At 37.9% G+C, this 23,256-nt stretch overlaps 2 protein-coding genes across 2 annotated transcripts in view; both read right to left on the bottom strand.

The window, feature by feature from the left end:
- edc4 (enhancer of mRNA decapping 4) overlaps positions 1-10,073 on the bottom strand; it is a 33,628-nt gene extending 23,555 nt beyond the window's left edge. Inside the window, exons 1-15 of the mRNA XM_042495835.1 lie at positions 9,878-10,073; positions 7,469-7,631; positions 7,178-7,289; positions 6,722-6,821; positions 5,674-5,860; positions 5,166-5,313; positions 4,976-5,080; positions 4,148-4,260; positions 3,087-3,170; positions 2,838-2,933; positions 2,503-2,602; positions 1,963-2,143; positions 1,524-1,590; positions 1,221-1,312; positions 514-692 (exon numbers count right to left, since the gene is read on the bottom strand). Of these exons, the coding sequence (XP_042351769.1) occupies positions 514-692; positions 1,221-1,312; positions 1,524-1,590; positions 1,963-2,143; positions 2,503-2,602; positions 2,838-2,933; positions 3,087-3,170; positions 4,148-4,260; positions 4,976-5,080; positions 5,166-5,313; positions 5,674-5,860; positions 6,722-6,821; positions 7,178-7,289; positions 7,469-7,631; positions 9,878-9,965 (1,815 nt within the window). The 5' untranslated portion in view covers positions 9,966-10,073. The remainder of the gene's footprint in view (positions 1-513; positions 693-1,220; positions 1,313-1,523; positions 1,591-1,962; positions 2,144-2,502; positions 2,603-2,837; positions 2,934-3,086; positions 3,171-4,147; positions 4,261-4,975; positions 5,081-5,165; positions 5,314-5,673; positions 5,861-6,721; positions 6,822-7,177; positions 7,290-7,468; positions 7,632-9,877) is intronic.
- Positions 10,074-12,859: 2,786 nt separating this feature from the next.
- On the bottom strand, positions 12,860-19,212 carry nutf2 (nuclear transport factor 2). The gene is made up of 5 exons (XM_042496880.1): positions 19,139-19,212; positions 16,072-16,193; positions 15,327-15,398; positions 14,839-14,937; positions 12,860-13,828 (listed from the first exon to the last, which is right to left on the bottom strand). The coding sequence occupies exons 2-5, from the start codon at positions 16,168-16,170 to the stop codon at positions 13,715-13,717; spliced, it is 384 nt and encodes a 127-aa protein (XP_042352814.1). The 5' UTR covers positions 16,171-16,193; positions 19,139-19,212; the 3' UTR covers positions 12,860-13,714.
- Positions 19,213-23,256: the final 4,044 nt, after the last annotated feature.

Below are 23,256 nucleotides of genomic sequence, written 5' to 3'. Positions count from 1 at the left end.
AAACTTCCCAAACTAAACAAAACTAAAGCAACCAGCAGATAACTGAGATGAGCCATTTCAACAATACACTTTCATAACAGTCTTCCAAAAAAGGTTGTCACAGGGAATATATGTCTGTCAATATTCCAAATCTCATGCTTCAGTTATCTCCCAGCCTCTATGTTCACAGAATTTGTGAAAGTGAAGATTTACTTTATCTTTGACTCTTTGAGTTGGACTTTATGTTAAACTCAAGCAGCCGCAGTTGACAGGTGAGATGGTATTCAGTTTGTATAAACAGGGCTCTGAGCTGCTGTGCACTGCATCACTCAACCAATACGTGGGAGAAGGTGCTATTCAAGGGTTGTGATGTTGCTAGGCGACAAATACAAAAATGTTTGAAGCACGGTGCTCTGTTGTTGGAGCTTAAGTGTTTTGACTATTTTGTAAACTGCATGCTGGAGTCAAACATAAACCAGACAGCCCATTGAAAGACGGAGAGCAGCCGTCTACAAGGCTCCTGAATGTTCTTACTGAAGTGCTCGGCGTCATGAAGGCATCAGGAGTCATCAGCTTGGTCCCACTGCTGGCGCCTGAGTTCGACAGGAAGTCAGCGGGGGCAGGAAGTGATGGGATCTTCCTCAGGTCAGTCTGAGAGCCACTTGCTGATTCCTTGTCAGAGCTCTGGTCGGTGAGATTGTCTGAAAACCCAGCTGGACACACGAAAAGTAACTTTTTTTTTTCGCAGCATCTTTTCACTCCTCATAATCCAAGACCTCTATAATAATAATCATGCACTGACACATTTTATGAAATCCAAGGTCAAAAATCAAAGTAAACGATGGAGGAGAGGAGACAGTGAAGGTAAAAGCCAAGATCAGGAGGAGAGCTAGAGCTGAAGAGAAAAACGTTATCATAAAAGGCAAAGAATGCTCTAATAGTAAGCAATTGCACTATTATATACTTATATCTTAAGTAAATGACTGAGATACACTTCTGACACATTAATTATGTGAGCCCTTTAGTTACATTACATGGCTGTTGATTAAACATAAATAATGTAACATTTTCCCATCCCAAGATATTTCTCACTAAATTAACCCTTGATTGCTTTTCTCTCTATGCAGTTTGTGCAGGAGAGCTTACAGATGTTAAATGCAAACAGTAAGAAAGAAACACGTAAAGATAAAGATTTATCCCTTTCATCTGCTTAATTTTGAATTTCTGGGAGTGTGACTTACCTAAACCATCCTGGGAATCAGAATGTGGCAGGAAGACTGCAGAGCTGGAACCCAAATTGGGTTGAAACCAGATCTGGACATCCTGCAGACTCCTGAAAACACAGAGAGACAAAAGAATAAATAAATTGTGATTTTTAAAACTTTGACTGGAAACATTGTGATTTTCTTTGTTTGAATGTTAGAAATTAAAAGCTCGACTATGGTGTTTGGAGACGGTCACCATATCGCCTCTTTGGGGAAATTAAGGTCAACGTAAGCCAACACGGTCATGACACGGACATCGGTCAGCGGACGGAAACTTACTTGGTGTGAACACAGTAGAGTTTAATTTGTATCCCAGACTTGGACTCTGTGGGTCCTTGTGTGCCCTCTGGAAGAAAACACACACACAAATACACACACACGCGCACACAAGCGCACACAAGCACACACACACACACACACACACACACACACACACACAAGTGATGCTGCGTTAATTGGGATCAATGCTGCTACATATTTAATGCCCAATTAAATTTAACAGTGGTCCCAAAAAGTCTCCAATAAAAGCTGAAAGCACATAAATTGCCTTATTTTAAAAATAACCGTGTTTGTGCGGGCCTTTTGAATATCTGAGTGACTAAGAACATGCCATAGATTGATAGAAAACAGTACATGGTAACAAAAATTATCTAAAAACTTCAGGGGTGAGAATAATTTTTTTTTATTTGTGATGCATTTTGTGTGTTTTTGTGCACACCTGTTGTCATGCTCTCACTCTCCTCCTCTGCAGGGAGGACCTCAGTGTGTCGCAATCTGCTGTGGGTGACATCCCGGACCCCGAAACTGAGCACTGGGTGAGTCAGCAAGAACTCGGACACCGCTGTAAAACTGGCCTTCCCTTTCTCCAGATCCTGTCGCAGCTCCATCACATACAGAACCTGGCAGAGAATGACAACAGCAGAGTATGAAGCGGTTACTCGGGCCGGCTCTCAGATGTGGGATAGCCCGAGTTCGTATTTAATTTTAACTAGCTAAAAACGAGCACTTTTCTTCAATATGTACTGTCTATTGTTTGGATCATGTTAGTGGTTCAAATTATTCCACTGTATTTATACTGTCTTTTTCTTTTGTCTTTCTTAGGAGCATGTGAGTGATCTATGTAAAAAGTATTAATACTGCTGTTTCTGGTGTTGGAAGGAAACAATAAAAAATCGTAGTAGCTGATCAAAAGTATTTGTTAAAACAATTATTTTTTTGAACATCAGTTAAAGCACACAGCTGACAACACTGTGCTGACCTTTCTCTGTACGTCTGTGAGGATAAGATACTCGGCAGAGAGGTCCAGACTGGCCTTCAGACTCGGCAGAACTGATGAGTTGAACAGATCTGGAGAAAACCTGAAAAGAAAAACGAAAAAATGCAAACATTGGTATCTTTTAATCTGTGGCTCCTAAATTAAATAATGAGATGAGCTTCAGATAGCAGCTTTGAGAACATAATCTGGACTGATCTGAAGCACCAGCCTTTGATGGGAGACTTTAAAAGCAGACATTTAGCGAGTTCATGCCTCATTACAGAGGACACGGAGCATAAAAAAGATTTTAAATTTTAATGATGGAGTAAAGCAATGACCTGATGGTTTGTAAACAGGTCCAGGAAACAGTGCACCACATTTTCAACTCCTGGTTCTGATCTGCTCCTGTTATAAGGAACCGCCAGAAAGGAACCCTGCAAAATGAAAAGTGGAAGCAACCAGAGGGGACAAATAAGAGGAGAAGAAAAATGTAAAAAAAAAAAAATAATAATAAATAAAATTCATGTAGCAGCATCAGATGTCACAGTTTTCACTGAAAACTTGTGTGTGCACTGGCGTATACTAACTCGGGGTCCTGTCTTTTGTGGTTGTCACAGAAAAGAAGGCAGGAGAGGGGGCGTCCTCCATGAGGCCGCAATTCATGAAGACATCTGGAAAACAGAGAACAGAAAAGTGAAAAGGTGAGGAAAACAGTATTCATTGCTTTCTCAGGACCTCTTGGCGCTCTCTGTCCCAAATGCTCAGACAGACATTGGGAATTTGGGTATTCTGCACCCTCAGCCTGGAATTAGTTGCAGAATAACTTGAAACTCCAGGACCTTTCAAGCAGATCCTATAAGATGTCAATGTTTTTAGCCTGCCTGGTTGTACTGACCCCCAGAAAAGTTCTCTTCTGACTCATAGAGCTCATAGTAGTTCTCTCTTAATGCAAATGTTAGTGCTTTTGAACTGTATTGTGTCTCCCTTTTGAGTCTCTGTCTGCATCTTTGTGTTTTCACTGCTGTCTGTCTTGGCCAGGTCTCCCTTGAAAAAGAAATTCTTAATCTCAACGGGGTTATGAAACTAATAAAACCGCAAAGTGGGTGAGAGGGGAAAACACTACTGTTAGAGCCATTTTTGTGTTTATCAGTCTGTGAATGAAATATGTTTTATTTTGTTGTAATTCCCTTGTTGCCACGGTCGACGGTGTATGAACTATGGTGTGTGAGGGAAGCACACAGTTTTTTGACTGTTGTCGTGTAGTGGCCGTACTTTGAGCCTTTTGTTTGTTTTGCATACAAGTTATTAATGGAAATAAGTGTGTGTAGATCGGCGAAGGTTATGTCATTGAACGGACCCAGTGATTGTAAATAAACACGCTTGAGTATGACTGCACGGAGAGTCATTCAACGGATCCAAACGGAAGACGACATGTCAATTAGGCAATCACCTGTATAGCAGCCCCTCAGTGGTTTGTAGGTTTTTTGTTTTGGCGAAATCATGTCACTATAACTACATAATGAAGATCATGTCCTATTTTCAGATAATGTAGCTATTTTTTGCTGAAAAAAATTACATTTACATCACACGATAACGGGTAAAAATGAATGAGATGGTACAAATTAAAAAAGAAATCCCTTCTTGTTACCTCGGTTTGTCCTGTCCTCCTTCTATGTATATCTGCCAGAACTTGATGTATCCATCATGGCTGGCTGTGGCTAACACGGTTCCATCTGGAGACAGGGCCCCTTCACTGACTCGCTGGAGGGACATGAAACAAAAAACACAATCAGTACTGCAAAGGATATGTGTAACAAACCCAAAATCATACAGCACACAACTTTGTACATCTTGTTCCTGTGGTTTTATTTTTTTCTAATGAAAATCATCAAACTCTTTAGTCATGAAAATAGTTTTGCGTATTTTGTAGAAAAACGGTTGCAAAGCCTAATTTAATTTTGTTTATTGCTCTGAATCAATAGAATGCTGCATAAATGAGTCCTAAAAGCCAGAATTTAGTTTGCATGTTACCAATTCCACATCCCTCGTCTCAAAGTCATTTTTTTTTTAATGAGTTTTTGGTTAGATGCCCAAAATAAGGTCTTCAGAGACCTAAGATTTTGTTCTACAAAGGAAAGTACAACAGTAAATACCCCACTGTTATGTAGTTTGTTTATAGCCTAACATTAGCTTTTTACTTCTGGTGACTGCATTTACACTTCAAAAACCATAAATCTGGTTCATGTGTTAAAACTATCTTGCTGAACAAAACTTTGGCTATCATTACCGTTTGATTGGCACAAATCTTATTTTCTGCAATAATTTTTAAAAAATCCCATAGGATTTTTGTTGAGAGTTAGGCAATGACGCAAACTTTAACTACAAATAAAGGTCTTCCTTGCAGCACCCTACACACGGCTGGTTAAGTACTTTTCAGCACTCTACAAAAAATCCTTACATTGCTGTTTCTTCCTACCTGGTTATGTCCTTTGACTGTGATGAGCCCTTCTTTCACGTCTGTGGCATCGACGGGCCAACTGCTGTTGTTCGCTCTTAGGACTTCCAGGTCCCAAACCTCAGCCTAAAGAGAGCGGACAGTAACATTAGGCATGCATAGTTTCCACTTTTCTCTCTCGATACAATTCTGATGCCAAAACAACTGATACCATGTCTTCATGAAGAAGGGCTAAAGTCTGGCTAGTGTCATCCTGGTTCTCATCACTGTCATCCTGGATGAACGGGCACCAGATGAGCCGACGGTGGGAGTTCAGTGGAGTGTCTTCTGGCCGTTGGATATGAACCACTATCTGATCTCTGTAGGAAGCATGGGTTAAAGAAGTATTTCATCGATATAAAGAGAGACCTCACATAAAACTAGTCCACTGTTCTGATACAAAGCTGATTGAAATTAGCAAAGTATCCCCTTAAGGAAAACTGGACAAAAAGCACTTTTTGAAAGATCTGTTTTTATGATCACTTTGCCAGAACAGGTTGTTATTTGTGCAAAATCACAAGGCAGTTTGGGCTGCTGTGAGTCATTATTGCAAAAAGAACACACAGAAATAAGATGAAATAAACAGTGCAAAGGCAGCAACATCCACTCTGCAGAGACACACATAGACCTGCACATCCTCCCACACACCCCCTTCCAATTTCTCCCACATGTCAGGATACAGTATCTTGTTTCCAGTGCAGGTGAGCTGCCAGACCATCAGGTTGCCTGCTTCATCCACGCAACCCAACAGGGAGGAGTCGAGGTGGGCGAAAGCAAGATCTGTGACGGCTCCGGTGAAGCCCTTCAGTAGGGAGCGCTCATTAAAACCCAGACTCAGGACACGAATCATTGCATGGTTATTGGCTCCTGAGGGAAGAGAGAGGTTTGTTATAAAGAAACTGATAAGGAGCCTGGGGTATCACATCACTCAATTCATTTGAGCAAACACATAGTGAACTGGAATATTACATAGAGGAAATATTAACTTAACCTGTGGCCTCCTTTCACACATACACAAACAACAGTTTCTTATTTATAAGTATTTTCTACAAAGAAAACTGTTTCTATTAAAACTGCAGACAGTGAGGTGGGTATTATTCAAACTAACAGGGTCACTATTTCTTTTGCATCTTTCAATGCTATGAGCAGCAGAGACAAAAAAAAAACATTCACTTCCTCTCTATCTGCTTTTTAAGACACCAACACAAGTGAGAAATAAAATCTAATATTTATACAATGCATATTGAATTGTTCATTACGGTTTTATTTCAAATTACTTAGAAATAAAAGTTGGTTCAATGTACAGTTGATTCACCTATACTTTTTGCACACTTTGTTGTGTTGTAGATGTAATGAAAGTATTCAGACCCCAATTTAGTACTTTGTGAAAGCCAATTTGGCAGCAATTACAACTTTGAGTCTTCCTGGATATGGGAAGTTTAAAAAAAATCAACCAGACAGCTGCAGCTCATCCAAAATGCTGCTGCCAGAGTCCTCACTAACACCAACAAAGTGGAGCACATCACACCAGTCCCTGACTCACTGCACTGATTTCTCGTGTGTTAAAGGATAGATCTTGATGATTTAATATTTTTTGTGTCATGTAATATTTTTTTGTGTCATAATTCAAGATATTAACAATCATCCATGGTAGTAGATCTTGTTTTTAACATCTCAAGTGCTATTTGCTGTTAGTTATTTGATGGTAGAAATAAAAGGCACACTCACCTCTGATGGCGTAGGCCAAGAAGGAGTTGGACACAGCTATCAGTCTGCCATAATAATACTTGTGTTCCCAGTCATACTTGGCAACAGGTTGAATCTTCACCTGAATGAAAAACACATTCACCATTCAAAATAAATAAAATCTCTCTGAACAAAGTTTATTAAGTCAAATTCAATAAATCATCCTTGAACAAAGTTCATTTTAACTTTTTAACCAAGAGGCCATTAAAAATGATGCATTAATTCAAACATTTACATCAGTTATAATTTCTATACATTTAGAAAAAAAAATCAAGGTTTTTATTCTTTTTAAGGATTCAAGAATCTGATTTTTTTAAATGCACTGCAACAAAAGCAACCTCTCAACTCTGGTGACTCATCGCAAACATTGTTGGCGATGTCGATCTCCATTTCTGTGTTGCTCATTATAAACTAAACTGACATGAATTGTCTTGTTACCTTGTTGCTGCCACGAGCCTTGCTGTTGATGCTGGAATCTTGACTCGCCACAATCTCCACATTGTTGGAGGTGATGGGGATGCAGGTGGAGCGATCATCACCAGAAAGGCAGCTTGAATTGCATCAGATACATTTTAGTTCAACGGGGATTTAGTTTTTTGTTGTTGTTTTTTTTTTTAATACAAATGGCTACAAAATATGCATTTTTAATAATCAAATTCAAATGGATGATGACAGAGTCAGCCTAAATGCAAAGTTGTTAAAGTTCAAAGATTTTAAAAACCAACTCACATTATCTGACACTCTTGAGCGCTGCTTAAGTCTGTGGAGATTGGTCTGGAAGATTCTGACATGGTCGACCGATCAGTGCCTCCTAAAAGGCCTGCTGCTCCCAATAACCCATTCAGCTCCCCATTAAAAGACGGCATTCTTGGGCCATCAATTGATGGGGCATCTGAGGAAAGACGATGAATGCAGGGGTTATTTTAAGATACATCGTACAAAGACGTACTTTACAATCCAGCAGGAAAATTCTAAGCCTTTAGATAGATCCCGTTTGTTCTGGAGGTTTCTTACTGTATTATTGTTACAGTGGTCACAGCCCAAAGCAGAAACATATTGTATTATCATGGGAACCCAAGATGTTATGAGATACCAGTTAAAACACAGATTTAAACAGATATCACAACCCTTCCTTTATTATGCTACAGCACTAAAAGGCTAAAAGGCCTTATCACGTCATTGACTTTTACTATCAGTTGAACATTTATCTTTATACACTTCTCATAATGCAATGAAACTTTTTCACGAATGACCACAGAAACAGACAGACTACACTGTTTTTTGTTGGAGTGTTTTGTTTTTTGTTTTTCTGATTTTTGTGTGTGTCTTTTCTCCCTTTTTTGTTTCCTCACATACCTTTGCAGGGAGTGATGAGAGGAGGTGGACAGTGTCCCTCTTTTTTTAGCTGCCTAAATAATGCGTCTCTTATCTTACTCAAAAAAGTTTTATACAATTTTTTTGAATTATTAAAAAAATAAAAACAAACAGCCTTCCATTAACAAACACACATTTCCCAGGCATTTGCAAATAAGCAAAATGCTAGCCCTTGCAAACTTCACTTATTTGTTAGACATTCCTGTCGCCAACTAGCTATAAATGCCAATTGACCACATCACCACATATCTCTTTTTGAGGGATAGGAGATCAAAGATTCTAGATATTGCACATTTGCATTAGGATTCTGAAGAGTGTATGCTTTTGAAACATATCTAATAATTGTTTTTGTGACCTCGCCTGAACCTGAACGTCTGTGATGCTGCAATCTTGGCAAAGGCATGACGCCAGTCTTGTCTGTGTGTCACATGACACTAGTGATGAATCACCTGTCATGCAGCGCAGCACTACATTTTAAAATTAGCAACACAAGGAAGAAATTTCACGAAATGATAGATGTGTTTTGAGATTTTTCGTGAAAATATTTAAACAACAGCCAAACCAATGTTTTGTTTTTTTTTCAAACTTTTCCAAAACACTCTGTTAATTCCAAATCATTTCCAGGTCTGAAATTTAGTTTTTCTAATTTCATAACTTTTCTTGTAATTACATGATCCAATTCCATGTTAACACTAAATATTGACCTCAGTCCGAACGATCTAGTTTGATCTGACTTTTGGATATATTGATGCATTGCACATGTTCTCTGTATTCTTTGTTTGTATCTTAATAAAGAGACTATATGTCTATCCTCATTGCAACTAAAAAATACAAATTTTCGGTAGCCTGAGAGCTTTGTAAAGTGCTGTATATATAAAAAGTAGCTAGAGAAAAATGTCTAGGTAAAAAGACAGACTGCTCCACAGTCCATACAGACATAATCATGTGTTGCTATGTAAATATGATGTACGTCTCAAAATAGATAAACATCAAAATACTGGCCTATAAAGGTAAATAACGTTAATACAGGAGCAGATTACTGTGGAGCATGATTGAGACTACATTTCAAGAAACCTGTGTATTCTTTATCTACATCCTCCCTAAAAAGCAAGTTCTGCTTTTATTAAAATAACTTCATCATTATTACAGGTGTTAATTTCGTTATAATCGATTATTACTTGGCTGGAGAACCACAAACAACCTTTAAAGGAGAGTATCTATATTAGCCAGGAACACTGACCTTCTACGCAGTTATGGAGGCTCAAGCTAATTCTTGATAGCAGTGAAATAAATCTGGCTTAACGATGCGGTTTGAAGATAAAACTCAGTTTACTAAGTATGTCACACATGAGCAAGTGTTCAATAGATAATTTCGATTAAAAAACATTTTTTTATTTTGTTTATCGCCGCCTGGTAGCAAAGACACAGCTTTCATAGTCCAGAAAATAGACTGAGACATAAGCTAGCTCGTAGCTAACGCTTGGGACGACTTTCCGGCGCAGTTAGCGCTCCAACATTACGACAAAACGTGAACCAATTCATAATAAAAATAGTTAAGAGATACATGTGTACATTAGTTGCTATTCAAATTATGACTGCACGCGGTATGGTTGCTTTCGTTGGCGTGAAACTACTGTTGTGCTAACTTTACTCGAGTGCAGCAGCGCGCTAAACCAACTCACGGTAGCTAGGTACCAGCTAGCATCGCATTAGCCTCTGCGGCCTAAACCAGCGCAGCCGCTGCTCGTTCCCGGTCCGACTCACCGGTGCTGTTCCCGGGCCGGTCGAGCTTCAGGATGTCCCGGAGATGCTGGGTCGCACCCTCAATGTCTATGTTGGAATTGGACGCCATGTGTGAGGGAAAGGGGAAACCGGGTTAATTTAGGGGGAGAGAATAATTCTTGTTTGATGCGATGCTTCGTTCACCCAGAGCAACCGTCTAAACTTCCGTTAGGTCCGCGCCGTGAGGTCCGACTCCGTGTCCGCGTCAGGTCATTGGTTCCTACCCCAACTTGTGAGGTTTAGAGCAGGGATACTCAACCTGCTTTGCTTAGGGGCCTCTTGCCAGGGGCCAGTCGCTGCAGCCCCAAACACGTTTCTAGATTTAAGGACATTTCTAGGATTTTAGGACTCTTATAGGATTCGAAGGCATTTCTCGATTTAGGATGTTTTCAGGACATTTCTCATATTTTAAGACATTTTGAGGATTTTAGGACGTTTCTCTGATTTTAGGATGTTTTTAGATTTTTAGGACATTTCTCAGATTTAAGGTCATTTCTCTTATTTTAGGATGTTTTTAGGATTTTAGGGTATTTCTAGGATTTTAGGATGTTTTGGGGATTTCAGGACATTTCTCATCTTTGAAGACATTTCTCAGATTTTAGGACATTTCTAAGATTTTAGGATGTTTTTCTGATTTTAGGGTACTTCTAGGATTTTAGGACATTTCTTAGATTTTATGACATTTCTTAGATTTTTGGGCATTTCTAGGATTTTAGGGTATTTCTAGAAATTTAGGACATCTCTGGGGTTTTAAGACACTTTTAAGGATTTTAGGACATTTAATAGATTTTAGGACATTTCTCTAATTTTAGGACATTTCTCGTATTTTAAGACATTTCTCAGATTTTAGGACATTTCTAAGATATTAGGACGTTTTCAGGATTTCAGGACGTTTCTCGTATTTTAGGACATTTCTAAGATTTTAGGATGTTCCTCTGATTTTAGGGTATTTCCAGGATTTTAGGACATTTCTTGGATTTTAAGACAATTCTCTGATTGTGGACAATTTTAGGATTTTAGGACATTTCTGGGATGTTATGACATTTCTTTGATTTTAGGACATTTCTAGGATTTTAGGATGTTTCTAGAAATTTAAGATGTTTCTGGAGTTTTATGACATTTCATGGATTTTAGGACATTACTGCTTAGCTAGAACCTCTATAGGGGTGTGTGTGGGTTCTCTGCGGATAATTTGTCTGCTGGTAAAACAAACCTCCTGATCATCTTGACCTTGAGTTATAAGAGACAGAAAGGTGAGCACACAAAAGGGGAGCGTGCATCAGCAGGTGCTGGACTTATAGCCTGTCTGCTTAACAGCATCAAAGAAACACTTTTTTTGTAACATGAAACTGCTTTATTCAGTGTTTTTAATCACCAGGTCTAATTGTTTTAGATTCCAGTAAAAAAGAAAATCACTTTTTATTAGTTTATTATTATTTTAGTCAATCAATCTGTCATTTATTTTAAGCAGTGAAAAGCTATTATTTATTTAAGGGCAGACTCTATATATAGATTCTGAGTAATGAGCACGTCAGTTGACTGGCTCCTACTTCCAGACCTGCGTCATCAGTGTGGTCTCCTGCACTTATTGACTCTGAAACTGTAAAAATACAGGCTAACTGATGCTGTAAATAAATAGATAGCAGTAGAAGCAGTCAAGTGTGCAACTAATTTTTTATATAAGGCCACAAGAGGCTGGGAGTTGCTGTGGCACTAAGGTTTGCAGCCTGTTATGATTTAATGAATGTAACTAATATGGTGGATTTTATAACACTGATGGACTGTATTAACTGTGGATAGGTCACATCTGGCTCGGCAACACAATCCTCTTAATAAGGTCAATATAGGCCCGGTTACAATGCAGAGGACCAATGGCTGATGCGAAGTTATTTGTCATTTGTTAAGTCATTGGATCCCAATAAATAAAAATATTTTTTTCCAGCTGATCCTCTGCAGTAATGTCACCCAAGCTAAAACATCTGCAAAAAGCAAAAATTACATTTGTAATAACATATTCTGTAGAAAGATAATTAAAGGATAATTAACTCAGCTATATAGTGCCTCGGGGATGACATTTTTTCCCCCTCTTTTTCCTGTGAAGCGTGCACGTTGTCCTTGCGACCTTGAAGGATCTGGGGAAGATGCACGTTTGGGGGCTGTCTTATAAGGTCAGCGAACTGGAGTGCTAAAATTCCCTTCTGGATTTTTATTTAAGAGAGGTTAGGATATTTTTAGGTCAAACACATTTACAATTTATGGTTCATCAATTAAATGTGTAACCAGAAACATATGTTTTATCAACATGCACAAGTAATGTGCAGGTTTCCATACTTTTTTGTATGTTCACTGTTATGCTTATATACATTTACTGAAAAATGACTGAATTAACAATTTTTTTTTTTAAGGAAATTACATTTTTCTGTACGCCGAAAAAGAATTTACTATTGCCATGGTTCCCTCGTCAAAAAGCCTGTGGGATCTGGATTATGGCAAAATATAAACTCTTTGGCAAACACACATTTAAAATACTTACACCTTTTTTCAGCAAGATAATTTTCACAAATGGACAGAACTTTTAGACTTTTTGAAGCCTAACTGAAATCTCTATGAGTAAAAAGCTACCATTAGGCTTTATACAAACTACACCACGGTCGCATTACTTTAAAGTCACTGACACGAGGCGGTGAAGTTGTGTTGAGCGCATCTCCGCATGATGATGCTCTGCAGTCTCATTTAACCACTTGTTAGAAAACTCGATTTTTAAGACACATACAAGTTTGCCAGTGGGGTATTTACTGACATATTTTAAGGTAGTGTTAACCACAGACCTTATTTCAGGCCTCTAACCCAAAAACCCATTCAAAAAACGCACTCACTTTGAGATGAGGGAAACAATGGTGCTGAAATGCTAACTGATTCGTGGGGTACTCTATAGGGAAGATGCGGAGAGACAAGGCCACACCGTTATGAAAAAAGTCCAGGCTTTATTGTCTATCACGGCTGTAGTCCATGTTAACTGCCAGACGTGTGTGAGAGAGAAAGACAGATCAAGAAAGAGTGAGAGACAGATGGAGAGAAAGAGAGAGCGAGAGAGAATATGCAGGAGCCCACCACACAGCAAACTCAAACTTTACGCCCTCCATGATTCTTTGGTTTGCGAGAGCAAAACCTGGCATGAGAATGAATCATGGCAAAGTTAACAATTGTGTACAGGAAGATAAAACTCAGTTAAACACACTAAGGCAACACACAAGTGGCATCTAAAAACAAGTTACAACACAAGAAGTCAGAACTGATGGAGTCAACTCTCAACCTGAACATGGATCTACAAAACCAGTCAACGGCAGCGCTTACAGAACTGAGTTGACAGCATTGGAGTCAACAGTAAAGTAGAACGGGTTAGGTTTCGGTAAAGAACGGTGGAGAGCGGAGCAGAGCATGAGTTAATGGCGTCGGTCAGCTGTTTGTCTTTGTGGTGGCTTGAGTGGAGATTTGAAAACGGGGGACTCCCAGCGTCATGCAGATCAGCAGAGTAGCAGACAGGGGCATCTGATTGGTCGGCCGGCTCTCAGCAAAGAAATGCGTTGCAGTTCTACTGGCTGGGCGGGGTTTAAAAACCCACCTGGATGAGGTTCAGTGATTGACATCTAGAATCCGGTGTTTGCTTGTTTGTCAAGCAGGCGTTAATGAGACAGCAGGAGGGAGGGATGAGGTTCTCCCTTCTCTCCATCCTCAGCTCCTCCTTCCCCTCCCTCCGTACTTCATCACATGGTGCCTTTCACTATGGCCGCCCCTGCCCACCAGTGAGGGGAGAGGGGCTTAGCCAAAATTGTGAAGGGCCAGCCTGAACATGTCATTGGTGCACACCCAAGCATCGTTAATGTTCTTCAGGAGGAAACTCTGATGGAAACCCATGATGGGGTCGTCATCTGCCTGCGAACACACGCACAAAGAGCAAAGATTCAGGAAAAAGTCAGCAGCACAGTTTCTTTATTTATCCGCTGATCACCAGTTGTGGGGCGTACCAATCACTTTTCAGGGTTCCCATTCATTTTCATGGGCAAAATTTCAAAACTTTTGACCCATTTTTTTTTCCTTGCCCAACTTGCTCAACATTTTTCAAACTCATCAGATTTAAACTCTATTTAAAAATCATTTCAGCTAGCCGGGGAACATAAAACGGTATGCAGGGAGAAAATTAAGAAATGTAATGATAAAACTTGACGTACTGGACGGGTTTTCATTTCTCCTCAAATTGCACAAATTGAAACTGCGAATATCAAATACACCAAAAAAAAACAACAACTCCCATTTATTCCTCAAAGGTTTTCGCTCACACAAGGTCGTATTTCAGGCAAGTCGAAAAATATTATTTATACATACATACAGACATTTATACATATTTTGCAAAACTGCAATAGAAAAACACCTTTTTGGACCTTGGATTGGAGTTGGGGTCTGCAAACTCAAAACTGAAAGTCTACCTTCAAGGTAGGGGGAGGTTACCTACCCAACTAGCAGATCAAATCAAGGTTAGGAGTTTTAGCTTAAAGGGGAAATTAAGCATTTAATTGAAATTTCCAATATTATTTCCACGGCCTGGGAAAGTTTAACCAATATTTGTGATCATGAGCTACTTTTTCCTCAAAGCCAGAAACCAAATAAGTTAAAATAGGATTTATACTTCAATGCCATACCTACGACGTAGGCTCTATGTAGATGCAATCATGTCAGGTTAATGATGTCAACTGTACGGTAAGACAGTTTGTGAATCGGCCGCCGTGTTGGATACAGATTAATGAGCACCAAGCACCACCAACTTTCTCATTTTACGGCTACACAGTAAACTAAAAAAAACATACTTTGGAATTCAATGTGTGATGATTTGGCTGTTAAACATATGACATGCTTTAAAATAAGGTGTGAATGATAGCACCACTTACTTTTAGCTGTCCTACAACCATACTCAAGATGCAGCAGTCTGGAGTTGGCTGGTGGTCCTGCGCCGTTATATTATGCCCTATTTTACTAAAGGGTAGACTCTGGTACACACAAAGACAAAGGAATAGTATACAAAGGCAACATTAATACACACATTCAGACACTAAAAGAATATAATAAATCAAAGCATTTACCTAAGATTTCTCTTACTTCTGTTGAACTATTTAATTGAAAGTTAAACATTGATAATATATAATAATAATTATTAGAATTGTACTATGGTTTTAAAATTGGTTTACTTGACTGCTGCGTGTCTACACAGCTTTCACAATAACCAGGTTACTACAGTGCATGTAAGTGGGTTGTCTGATTACCAACATAACCAGATTTCTTGTGTGCATGAAATCGAAATTTCCAGCATGTTTCTCACTTGGGCCACCCACCACCTGTTAAAAGTTACCTCTGTATAAAACACAAGTTATAAACTCACAGCGAGTTTGTCAACAATTGCTGTTTTTCCCTGGAACTGCTGTCCTTCCCATGTGAGGCATGATGAATCAATCTGTGTGGAGCGAGAGAGACGGGGGGAAAACAGTGAGTTGCTGCTTACAGATAATAGATTAATGATTTGTTGTTTGTCAATAAAATGTGAAAAAAAAAATATAACAGACCCATTACAATTTCCCAGAGACAAAGACTGCTTGTGTTTGAACAGTCCAAAACACAAAACATTCAGTTTACCTAATTAAGTTATTCACACAACAGAGAGAGGCAACATATTCTCACATTCAAGGAGCTGGGAACAGAGATAATTTAGCGTTTTTTCTTCTAACATTACTGAAACAAGTAAGGTATTATCAAAATAGGATTTAATTTCTCTCCATCAACTAATCAATTAATTGATTAGTCTTTTCAGATTTAAATGTGTTTTGAATTATATTGTAGTGCTGTGCAACAATGCCTTTTTCATCTATTTGTGAATTTATTTTTACACCAGCTAAGACTGCTTGTTGAGGCAGATGTTCCCAGGCATTTTAAAAATTTTATTGGCCACACTTTCTTAAATAAAACCTGTATTACCAATCCTACTTGAACAGACTCGGTTTGTAATTACTTATACACAACTAGTGTAGAAATGACCCAACATTCTTGTTTGATTTGTGATGCATTCATAAACAAAAATAACTCATAAGACATCTTGCCACTGAATGAAAACATGGTTCTGTCACACTCACATATATGGATCCGAGTTGTTCTCTGTTACTGTCAAACATCTGGTAATAGTGCTGCACAAAGCTGGATCCTATGTGCTCCCACACAGGCTTGTCCACCATCCTGAATCACCCAGCAACACACACTGGAGGAACAGAAGAAGAGCAGGTCAGAAACACAGATGAAAAATGGATGAAAATGCAGGCGATAAACACAAATACACCCAAACAGCAGCCTTGTCTACTAAGTTGGTTGGCTAAAAGAGTATGAAAATGACACAAGTCATTTGCGGATCACTAGGGGTGGGAATCAACTAGAGCCCCCCTAATGCAAAACTGTCACAATACTTAGATTACAATAACATATTGCTGCGATTTTGAATGTTTTGCAATATAATTAGTATTGTGATAATTATTGTGATATTTTATATAACACATACTTCAATTCATGACTTTTTTAAAAATTGAAAATTAATGAAAAACTGTGTTTTTATCTCATAAACATAAAGTTTTCAGTCTTCATCATCTTACTTGGGTAATTTCTATTGCAGCAATATGTATCCAGTGGACTGACAAAGCGACATATTTTTTACCTAACAGGATACCTAAAAGTTAAATTTGTATTTGCAGCATTAATAATGATTATAATATAATATCAATACTTGGTGTGTGTGTACTGAAACATTTTTGCCATGCAATATATGGTGATACTATGTTGTATTGATTTTCTCCCCCACCCTTACTAATCACCTTCGGGAAATAATACAGGTGTTGGTAATATTTTGTCTGCTGCCATTTATATCAACAAAAATATTAGAAACACTTCTTTGAACCAGATTCAGCAAAAATACATTTTAAATACAGTTACATTACAATATATTATAACATTTAAGGCAACTGGTACTCACATGTATGCATAATATGATGTCATGATCATTAAAATTAGGTTTAAAAAAATGTACACCTATATATCAATGTCAGAATCAGTTATCAGCCAAAGGAATTGATATATGGGCAAAAAAATCCAATATTGTGCATCCCTGACCTAAAACCAGCATACAGGGTTGAAATTAGCTTTTTTGTCCACCTGCCACTGCTGCTGGTGGATTCAAAAATCTACCAGCCTCTCAACAGATTACTTGTTTTTTTGGCTGAAAGCGAAGCAAAATCTAACAGTCACCTGCATATATCATATGAGTCAACAGATTATTCGCTTGGCCAATAACTGGGAACCAATATTTGGCATTTTGCCAGTATCAGTATTGATATTTTATTTTAATGATCGCAAATAAAATGAATTTAAAAAAAGAAAGAAAGTGTCAGCATGGGAGGAACTTTTACTTTGTAAAACCAAATTTTTAATTACATTTTCACTCTCATTTTTATTGTAAATGCATATCGGTTCCAAATATTGGCATCTTTAACTACTATTAATTGGTATTGGTATCTGTCATGAAAAACCAATATCTGTCGACCCTTACTATTTTACCAGCATTTGGCTGGTGATAATTTCCAATTCTGATGGAGTAACATTAACCCTTACAGACCAAAAGAACAAATCCAAAGCGGTTAAATACACAATACGGATCCCATAGATTTATATCAGCTTGAAACATAACTGTGTTCACTTGGTGGAATTATTCTCTGTAAAAAGAAAACAAGAAAAAAAACACAGATATATAATACATTCCCGATTAACCGTTTAATAATCTTAGCAAATTAGTTTAACTTCTATTAGAAACATGGGAAGAAGGCAATAAGCAACAAAAGAAGAAATTACCCAAAAATTAGCAAGAAATTAGTAAAACAATGCAGGGAATCTTCTTTTAAAAAAACAGTGGAAAAAGACAACAAATAATAATAATAACAATAATATTGATACACAAATAAATAAAACAAAGAAGAAAGTAAAAAACATAAGAAAAGATATATGAAAAGGTGCATATAATTTTAAATATGTTATTATGATACTGTTATAATCGTTTTATAATAATAATAATAACAACAGTAAAACTAGTTATTATGAAAATCATTAGTTTATCCCTAGCTTTTTAATATGCAATTTGTGAAACAATTCTTACCATGCTACTAACTGATCCCATGTTTTTGAATTCAAAGGTTTAAATTCTTGTGAAAGACATCTGAGAGCAGCACAAAAAAAGCCAAGTTTCTCCACATTTATAGGGTTAAACAATATGTACATTCAAAAACCTCCTTTTGTAAAAGAAATAAGTATTTTCGGTACGTCGTAGTTAAAGTATCGAAAGTAAATGAACTCGTTTTGCGGTACAATTCCCCTTGTGACTTATATACTATTGAAAACTAGAACTCAGTTCACTACAGGTGTGTAACTACCACCACACTGTGAAAAAAACACACATTTTCAAAACGGCTCCAATGAAAACAGGCAAGCCGAGTTTTGCAAAACATGTCGCTATCCGCCTGGGTGACACTGACAGCACAAGTCATGTGCTTCACATAACGGTGCAATGCTGTTACTAGAACAATCTATGAGCACTGAAAATCAGCTATGAAACCACATACCTTGCAAACATACAAGACATAAATAATTCAAGGTCCGAGTGAATACAGTACAGGCTAGAGAAAGGGTGAAATAAGGTCACTTGTCAATAAATCGAAAAGCTGCTGTGGCTAGTTACGCTAACTAGCTGCTACTAGCGTGTGAGCTGTCTTGTTTGCTAACTTAGCCTGCGTTAGCAAATACAGTTAGCTACCTAGCATGCCTCCCCACCAGCAAATGTTAGGCGTCAGATAAATGATATTTTCGTGCGTTAGCTAGCTGGCTGGCAGGCATTGGCCTTTTCAACGGTTGCTAAAAATACTCCCCGTCTCCTCCAAGTGTTGTTATCTCCTGCGGGCCCGCGCGCGCAGCCCCCGGACCCCGGAGCAGCTACCCTACATAGGCGTGCCCGACGTTAGCCGTAAACCCGGTGGCAGCAGCGAATTGAACCACTTATACCGCCGTATACTTGTTCAAATGTCACACTAAACTAGCGCTTTTTGTTTTCGCGCATGTTTCCATTCATTATTCTATAGGGCGGTTTCCTTAAAACAAGTAATAAAAACTTACCTCTTACCAACACCGAGGCCGGTTGCGATCGCAAAGTGCAGTGTCTGCTCCCCTACGAGGGCACGCACTTAAAGTCGTAACCGCCCCGGTGGTTTGTGGGAATTGGTGTCTTTTTTATTTGTGTATTTTTTTCCCCCCAACTTTTTATTAATAGCACATTCAGTGGTCAATATAGACATTTACTAATGAAAATAATGAGACAAGTAGGTAAAAACCAGACAAAAATGAAATGTATGAAGTATGAACACTGACAGGGGTTTAACTAATTAGTTATATAAGTAGTTATATAAGCTGTAGGATTTGCATAAATTGTACTTTAGGTTAGTTTTTTATTATATATTTTCAAGCTTGAAATTATTTGAGGATGTGCATCTAAATCAGATTTTTTGAAATTTGTATATAAAAAAGTTTTATAAATGTAAAATTCAGCAAAAATAATTTTTGGAGAAATTTGGATTTTTGAATTGTATGAACAAATCAGATTCTTCAGCTCTTAAAAACAGGAAAAATGTTCATTTAATTTCATTGTGGCCTGAAACTCGTGGTTTTAGACAAATGCAAATTGTGCAAAGGTTAACATAACCAAAACTGACAAGCTATAGCATGTGTATATGTACACATACATTCCAGCTTTCTTTATTCCTTATTTCACATTGTTTTTTCTACAATTCTACAATTTCATTTAGCAGACGCTTTTATCCAAAGCGACGTACAACACAAGCAAGAATTTAGACTTAAGGAAAAAACCCTTAGTAAGTGCAAAAAGTGCTTCAGGTGTGATTGGTCACAGGTATTGCCGTCTAGTGGCAGAAGAAGTGCCGCACAGAAATTAGCAGCGGGGTGACATGTGCTCTTTTGGGCTGGTTGAAGACCAGACGTGCTGCTGCATTCTGGATCATCTGAAGAGGTTTGAATGAGCATGCAGGGAGGCCTGCCAGAAGAGAGTTGCAGTAGTCAATGCATGAGATCACAAGAGCCTGAACCAGAAGCTGTGTGGCCTGTTGGGTCAGGAAGGGTCTGATCTTCCCGATGTTGTAGAGGGCATAACGGCAAGACCGAGAAACTGAGGCCACATGAACCTTAAAGGTCAGCTGGTCATCAATCATGACACCCAGGTTTCTGGCTGAGTTTGTGGGCACAAGTACCCTCTGTTAATACATTTATGTTAAATTTGCATTCTGCCATAAGTGGTGGAAAATATATTTCTCATGTACTGTAGTTATGTACAATTTAGGTAACATATTGATACTTCGATTGGTGTTGAGTCCTTCCAAAAGCAATGAATCTACTGTACACAAGCTGCCCAGCACCAAACAACTTTTAGACTGTTTCTAAACTGTGATAAAGAATCTGACTTTGGTTCACTAATTCACTCCTGACTTGTTGCTGTAAGGCAAACTGCCAGGGAGAAAACTTCTGTCACACATTAATAGCAATAAGTAACTAAAACATACCCTAAAAAATATTTTAGTTCCCTCTGTGTAATTCATATTTCATTTCTCATTCGAGGATTGCTGGACACAATTGCATGAAGAATTTCTTACCTAATTTTTGGCATCTTCTCAAAGAGGGTTGTTAGGGTGTGGCTTAATAACACCTCCACCCTAATCTGGATCTCTTCCTCAGCAAACTGCCCAAACAGGTGCTTGATCAGACCATTGACTTCTACACCAACTTTCTCACCTCACTAATATATGGCTTAATTATATCTGTGGACATGCGTGTGGTTCATGTCCTTGGGAGTCCCTCTGACAGTCTAAAACTTGCGTGCATTTGACCTAGTCTGCTCACTGAGCATGCAGCAGCTAGCCCATCAGAAAGTGCAGTTAGTGACTTCTGCTGTGGAGAGTTGGAGCTTTTGTATATTTAACAAATACCCCAAATACCCCCACCCCCCTTCAGATTAATAGATAGCAACCAGGAAAAGACACAAAGACACCTCAAAACAAATGCAAAAGATCTGCGAAGGGACACAAAATAACTACAAAAAGAAACAAAAACACCAAAAAAGATGCAAAATTTCTTCACAATAGAATAAAAAATGACACAAAATGACTTTTTACAGCATTTAAGGATTACTGCTTATAACTCAAAGGGGTTTATCTGGGGTGGCCCCTTTATCATTAACAGCACATTCATTAATCTCTTTCCCCAGGCCATGAACTTAAAGGGCCTTTGAGGCCCGCCTTTCTTTATGCAGATCTAGTCTCATATACCACTGGAACTGTAACACAACCCAACTATGCTTCACACACACAAGAACGAACAGTGTGGCCTGTTAATGTGTCACAGGCCGTGGTGTAAGAAAGTTAGTGTGAAAACAGAACTGTGAATTAGTATATAAACTACTCTCTCTATATCTTAATCCAAATATTGCTATTGTAGAAGTACGATTTTCTGATAATCCAGCGGTTGCTAGATTTGTTGTTGAGAGTCATCCCACCAGTGATTTGTTACTTGACCTTTGTTATGCAACAAAACAGTACTTCTACCGTGAGCCAAAATCAAATTCATTGAATTGGGACGAGAATTTGTAAGCAGTTTCATCATTTTTCTCAACTGGAAAAAGGTAAGTTTGCTTGTTTTTATTAACTGAGACATGCACTGAAGGTTAGGTACGCTGTAAACTCACATGCTGATCTTACGTATATATATCTAGGAAACCAACTGCCCTCATAAAGGTAGGTAAATATGACTATTAGTTTTCATCTATGTTTATTTTATACCAAATTGTTACATTTTTTTCCACAATATTTTCTATGAAGATATTGTAATATTGTTTTAATTCTGCAAAATACTTCTTTTTGCAATCATATAGCACATAACGTAACGCAAGGTCATGCAAGGTAACGAAACGTAAAATTATTATATTAACACAGAGCAAAAGAGAGAGAGAGAAAGAAAAAAACAGAAAAAAATAAAAATAAAAACAAAAATGCTCTTCATATGTTAAAAAGTGGTAATCTATAAAGAATGATGTACATTATTTGCAATGCTATGTAGGGTCAAGGAGAAATACTTCGTCTGAATAACTTTTTTTTTTAAAGATTTTTTTACAAGGCTTTTTGATTGCATAATTTTGTTTGTTTCATACAAATGACGGTCTTGTCTCAAGATGTTCAGAAAGGCATTTTGTTAAAGTGAAAATAACCCAGTAAACTAATCATTCTTTGTTCTGCTTACTTTATTTATCAAACACAATAATTTTCCTAAATAGTAAACACAAGTTAATTGAAGTCAGACTAACTTGATTTGTTTAAGTTGCTATCACTTACAAAGAAGTTAATTCCACGTGTGATTTTAAAGTTGACTTCACAAAAAGAAGTAAATACAACAACATTTTAAGTAAACCTAAGATATAGATATGAATTGAACATGACATCAGAATAGCTTTATTTCAAGGCAATTAAAGCTTGTCTTGTCAGAGTTTAAAGTGTAAAGAGGTGGCCAAAGCAGCATGTCTTGAGTATCAACTGATTTGTCTTGCATTGCCTGACACATAAATACATCTGTTTTTCCAGCATTACCTCTTTCTTCTCAATGTCAGTCTGTATCTTGTTTTCAAGATAGTCCAACTCTAACTCAAACCAGTCTACACGCACTGACATGCCGTCTACCTGGCTCTTCACCTCTGATCTCACAGTTCTCTGTACCTTAAAGAAGTATTTCACTGCTGCTCTTTTCACAAAACTGGACTGTTTATGCAATGCATAAACAGTGCTATATGACCAGAGAAAACAGAGAAAAGGAGCTGTGGCATTCACTTTTGCTCAAGAGGTAGAAAACCTACAAGTACCAAATAATCTAACACCTTATTTAATGAACAATAACTATATACTGGAAAATATTAAATTAAAGGTATTTTAAGTTGTGATGAACAACTTAAAGAATGCAAGAAACATACAAAACAAGCCATTTGAACGACTATCATAGATTTATAGTGATTTATTTCTAATTTGATCAGTTGTATTTGGCAGATTACTGAAATCACAAAGCATTTCCTAGACTGAGGCTCAGATCTTGAGACTTCTGCAGCAACTTCCATTACTAAGGAGGTAAATGGCACAATTTTAAGTCAGCGATAGCAGATAATGATATTACAGTATTACTGTGCATAT

This window comes from Plectropomus leopardus, chromosome 11, assembly GCF_008729295.1.
Source record: "Plectropomus leopardus isolate mb chromosome 11, YSFRI_Pleo_2.0, whole genome shotgun sequence".
In the NCBI taxonomy this organism is placed as follows: domain Eukaryota; kingdom Metazoa; phylum Chordata; class Actinopteri; order Perciformes; family Serranidae; genus Plectropomus; species Plectropomus leopardus.
Note: the sequence above shows the minus strand (reverse complement) of the source record. Positions and strands in the feature narration are given on the sequence as shown.

What these genes read in the sequence shown, in the direction of transcription:
- nutf2 (XM_042496880.1), bottom strand. Translation starts at nt 16,170, where the DNA reads ATGGTGGACAAGCCTGTGTGGGAGCACATAGGATCCAGCTTTGTGCAG. An exon ending in AACAACTCGGATCCATATAT is followed by an intron (nt 15,399 to 16,071) that starts GTGAGTGTGACA and finishes CGCTCCACACAG; the next exon opens with ATTGATTCATCATGCCTCAC. An exon ending in TGGTTGTAGGACAGCTAAAA is followed by an intron (nt 13,829 to 14,838) that starts GTAAGTGGTGCT and finishes GTGTGTTCGCAG; the next exon opens with GCAGATGACGACCCCATCAT.